Source organism: Pteropus vampyrus, unplaced genomic scaffold (assembly GCF_000151845.1).
Source record: "Pteropus vampyrus isolate Shadow unplaced genomic scaffold, Pvam_2.0 Scaffold368, whole genome shotgun sequence".
In the NCBI taxonomy this organism is placed as follows: domain Eukaryota; kingdom Metazoa; phylum Chordata; class Mammalia; order Chiroptera; family Pteropodidae; genus Pteropus; species Pteropus vampyrus.
Genome location: NW_011889149.1, coordinates 250182 through 254961, shown reverse-complemented (window position 1 = coordinate 254961; position 4780 = coordinate 250182). Strand labels below are relative to the sequence as shown.

The window sequence follows — 4780 nt, the reverse complement described above, 5'->3', positions numbered from 1 at the left end:
CAAAAAGAGAGGTCCCAGGTTGTCACCCTTCACACCTCGAAGGAATTTTCCCGATGCTAACACATTCTTGGGAATTCCAAGGAATTCCACCAAACCTGCCGCATCCTTGTCCCGCACCCAACCACAAACCACATACGAAACTGCCAAGAGATAAACCGCACCAATGCCAGGTCCACAGCTGTCACCCTTTACCTACCCACTCCTCGTCCTCTGCCCCATCTCCCTGCTCTCGAGTCTCCGCCGACGCCCGCTCTGAAGACTTTCGGGCCATGATGTTGTCTGTCCAGGATGCCCCTGTCTTTCCATCACCAGCGAAATTACACTTGGTCACTGTTCCGGCCTCAAGTTTGGCTAATGAATCTGAAAGAAGGAAAGAAGTTGAATGGCCTCTTTTTCTGTGGTGGAAACATAGTGGGGACTGGCTCATTCTGCTGGGGTCCCCAAGGCCTGGGTGTGGACCTCAGAGAGGCCCTGGGTGGGACCCCAAGACACCAGACAGGAGCGGCCACCCACAGGAACCACAGGATTGGGTGGCACCCCAGGATCCAGAGAATCCAGGTTATTGGCCTTGGGACTTAGGAATCAATCTCAAAGGGTCATGTTCCCACAGAGGCCAGATCTCACCTGCTCCCATGAAGTCTAAGCAGGAGGGGGAGACTTGGACAGAGGCCCGGAGCCACTGCAGGCCACATGGGAATATCAGGCCACCGAGGGCTACACTGCTCACCCAGAAAGGGGCTGTCGCCTCGAGTTTTCAGCCGTACCCCAGCCCCCAGCTCCAGCTCCAGCGCCTCCATCTCTGACTCAGGCATCCAGAAAGCCACTGTCTGCGCAGGAGTGAGGCTCTCTGTCAGCGCAAGCAGCTCTGGCTTGTTGACTAGCTCCTTCAGTGCCTCGGGCGTCAGTCTGTCAGTGTCCCCCTTGGCATCCACCTCTGCAGGCACACAGCACAAGAGGGATAGTCCCACTGTAAGAGCACGCACCTGGGGAAGGCCTTTTAGGAGCCAGGTGAGGGCACAGTGCTTTACACGCTCACAGTCACCTGCAGATAGGACTCTGAGCACCAGTCCTGCAAGGACTCCTCATGGAGCCCAAGGCAGAGGAGTTACAGGCACGGGCTCTGGGCCTGGCACATGGAAGATGCTCTTTAAGTGTTCAGAGAATTAACGAGCAACTGAAAGCATGAATGAATACGAGAGAGGGATGAATGGATTCCCACTCAGCCTCAAAACCTCCTCACACAGGAACAGATAGCAGAGGTCCTTCCGCCGCCAAAACCGGAAGAGGAATGAAATCACCAGGGGCCTAAGAACCAAATGAAAATTTTAACAAGTGGAGGTCACCAGGGCCTGGCCTAGGCTCTGCACAAAGGCAGTTAAAAGCCCAGAGCCAGGTTCATGGACGGTTCTGCCAGCCTGCAGGAGACGGCAGGAGTTGGGAAGACCAGCCAGGCCCCTGGGACTGTGAATGGGGGGGTGGGGGCAGGAAGGAGTTGAGCCAGGGTGCCCTCAGGCCATTCATGGGCTTTAAGGCCAACCATGCTGAGAAGCCAAAAGACCCCTGGAGACAAAGGAAGGCCACCATATAGCAGGGCCTAAGGGAGGAAGGGCAGAGGACACCTACTGTAGGATGACATGAGGAAGCCCGTGTTCACCTTCCTGGTGGCACTGAAGTTGGGCTCGATTTCATTTCCCTTGGGGTCGAACTTACGACGATGGATGCAACTAGGCCGGATGTACAGCACGTAGTAGCGTTCCTGGGGGCCAGGCAGAGAGAGAGTTAGGGGGGCTGCTCCACTCCCACACTCTCCAACACATACACCCCCCACAGGGCCCCGGCCGCAGCCCTTCCCAGCCTCACTCTCTACCCCGAACCCCACCTCAGGTCGAAAGATAGTCAAGCTGGGCAGATGCCCCACTCCGATATTCATTCATTCGTCTATTCATTCGTATGTTTAGTAGAGCACCTGCCACACATAACCAACCATGCTAGACACCCACGGAAGGGTGGGCCCACGGACCCCAAGGCCTCGACACAACCAAGACAGAAAGTACACAGACAACCATAACCCAAGTGCCAAGGGCCCCAAATACAAGGCACGCCGGAAAAGGCGCTGAAAGGGGGCTGAGTAAGGGCTGCCACTGCGCCTCTTCCAGCGGATGTGGGTCCCGGGGCGAATGCCTCCTAGCCTCAGCTTCCCCTGCCACATGGAAACACCATATCTGCTTTCAGGAATGTCCTAAGGGTTCCACGAGATAACAAAGGCACCAGCACAGCGGAAAGCATGAAGTGCGCTGTAACGTGTGTGCCAGCGGCCCTCACCACAGCGAGTGGGTGAAATGCTCCCAGGGATGGGAGAAGAGGGAACCGCCTTCTACGAGAAACAGGGAAGGTGACATCTCAGAGGCGGAGAAAACCGCAACTGTGAAAACAGGTGTATGAAGAGCGTTAAACGTCCGGGACAGGTATGCGTGAGTCAGGATCCCGTGTGCCTGTATGAGCAACACAAGGCCCGTGGAGGCCTCGTGAGAGCCCAGGCTGGGAACGGAAAAGGGATGGGTTCGAGACAGGCCCTGAGTTGGCATTTTGAGTTTGGATTTTACTTGGCAAATGAGGAGGAATCCTAAAAGGTTTATGAGCGGCAGCGAGACCCTCAGAGATGTCTTTCAGGAAACGGGTGGGCAGCAGGACAGGGATGAGCGTTGGAGGTGGCCAGAAGGCAAGAGGGGCAGGTGCCAGATTTAATCGGGACAGGCTGAGTTGCTGACAGCCAGTGCAGGTGAGTGGACACGGAAAGAGGAAGGAAAGGGAAGGGAGGGGAAGGAATGGCCAAGGTGGAGCCCAACAGCACCAGGCGTTGCTCACCTGGGGGAGGGGGAGGAAGAGACGGTGGAGGCCTGCAGGCCGGTGCTGGGGAGAGCTACTGCACTGTCATCAGGAAGGGGGCACTCAGAGAGGCAAGTTTGCAGGGGGGCTGAGAGTGCCCTGCCCGTCCAAAGAGGCCAGCCCCACATCAGCGTGGGGTTACCGCTGGGCTCTCCAGGGAGGGCTGGCCGGGGCCTCCGCATGGGTGTGCCCACCCTGCTGACCAGCGTGCTAGGGAGGGGAGGGCACAGCAAAGCATCTCTTGGCATGAAACTAGTGCAGAATTGGGAGCAGAGGCTCCCAGTTTCTTCCACGGGGTGGAGACAAACCGGCTCTGTGTGGCACCAGCCTCTGGCCCACCTTGAGCTCCGTTCTGGAGACCAAGGAGATGAGGCAGTCAGCGCATTGGAGTGGAGCTAATTGAAAGAGGCATGGACACTCAGAACTGATACTCGGGAAAGACTCGCAGGAAGGACAGGATGGTGAACACCGGTGTGTCCTTGGACACCTGAGATGGGGTGGTGATAAAGGGCGTGACCCCGGGAGAGTGAGAGGGCATGCGTGGAACTAAAGCCCGGGGCAATGTCAGCCACATAGACTTGACACTGGAAACAAAGCCTCAGGACAGAGCAAACCTCCTCCCCACCCATCCACATATAAAGGCCCGGGTCCTCCCCAGCTACTTGTTTCATAAAAAGCCAGCATTCCAAAATGCCCAGCCACACAGAGTGATGTTAAAAGACGAGCAAGCCCATGCCAAGAGATTCGCGACTTTGCAAATGGAGTCACTTAAAGGCTCCTAACAGCAAATTCCACCGGTACGTTTATAGTAATTCAATGCCCGAAAATTCAAAGTACACATGACTTCCTAGGAACAGAGCTGGTCCCCAAGGGAAAAGGTCACCACTGACCACCCCCGACACATATAGGCCGATACCTCGGTCCAACTTTGTCCATCAGGACGAGCAGTGGGAACCACTGGACCCAGGAGACAGGAGTCTGGGCCCTCAGCCCTCCCAGAATAGTCACTCATCCTGCCCACCCCAGCAAGGCTCCCGGCACTAAATCTGTTCCATCAGAAGGTGACAGGACCTGTTTTGAGGGCCTTCCAGCCCACTCAGCACCCAGGGCCTTCATCCTGAACCACTCACCCTACCCTTTCCTGCTCACAACCCTCCCAGTCCTGGCCCCAGATTCACCATCTGGGCTCAGGGCCTGGTCTGTCTTCTCAGCAAAAACTCAGACTCTCCCATCTATCCGCTGCCCGGCACGGCACAACCCTAAGTGATCCTTTTCCGCTCAGTGGCCCCTTTTGGCTGCTCATATCCTGACTGACCTCCCACCTGCCCCATGAGCCCCTCAAGGAAAGAGCTGAACCCAAAGTCTTGGCACTGGCTGAGCCAAGCACGGGGAGCTGCCTTGGCAGGTGAGGACTGTGAAGCCAGTGGGTGCCCCCAAGGAAGCATCCTCACCTTCCTGCCATGGGCGTCTGAGATGCTGTGCCGAGATACATCAACCAGTTCTCCCTCCAGCAGGACGCCATTTCCCCTGAGGATGAGAGGACAAGGGCGGGGTCAGCTGGCTCTGCTGGTCCTTAGGCAAGAACCACAGGTTGGACGACCCAGGTCAGAATCTGCACTGGGACAGAAGCAAGTCCCATGCGTGTCCCCTATTCACCTGGTCCCTGAGCCAAGCCCAGCACTGAACAGCCCCTTTCTCTGTGCTTCCCACATGGACCTCCATGCCTTCGAGGGTCCAAAAGGCTGGGGTGCTGCTCAGAAAGTAGGAGGGACCATGTCAAGCTACAAGACCTAGCGTGGCCCCTTCTGCAGGGGGTGTTCTAACCAGAGCCTCAGTCTTATCTACAAAACGAGAGAGTAACTCACTCTGCTATGACGATGACATAGGAACGTGA

General features: G+C 56.6%; 1 protein-coding gene across 4 annotated transcripts in view; it reads right to left on the bottom strand.

The window, feature by feature from the left end:
• The window catches only part of ARPIN (actin related protein 2/3 complex inhibitor), a 31386-nt gene that overhangs the window by 7602 nt on the left and 19004 nt on the right, over positions 1 to 4780 (bottom strand). For 3 of the 4 annotated variants that reach the window (XM_023522982.1, XM_011379645.2, XM_011379648.2), the window contains 3 exons: positions 1624 to 1756; positions 728 to 934; positions 197 to 360 (listed from right to left, as the gene is read on the bottom strand). In XM_023522982.1, the coding sequence (XP_023378750.1) occupies positions 197 to 360; positions 728 to 934; positions 1624 to 1756 (504 nt within the window). Of the gene's footprint in view, positions 1 to 196; positions 361 to 727; positions 935 to 1623; positions 1757 to 4337; positions 4414 to 4780 lie in introns of all 4 variants that reach the window. The other variant, XM_011379647.2, reaches the window with a different exon arrangement.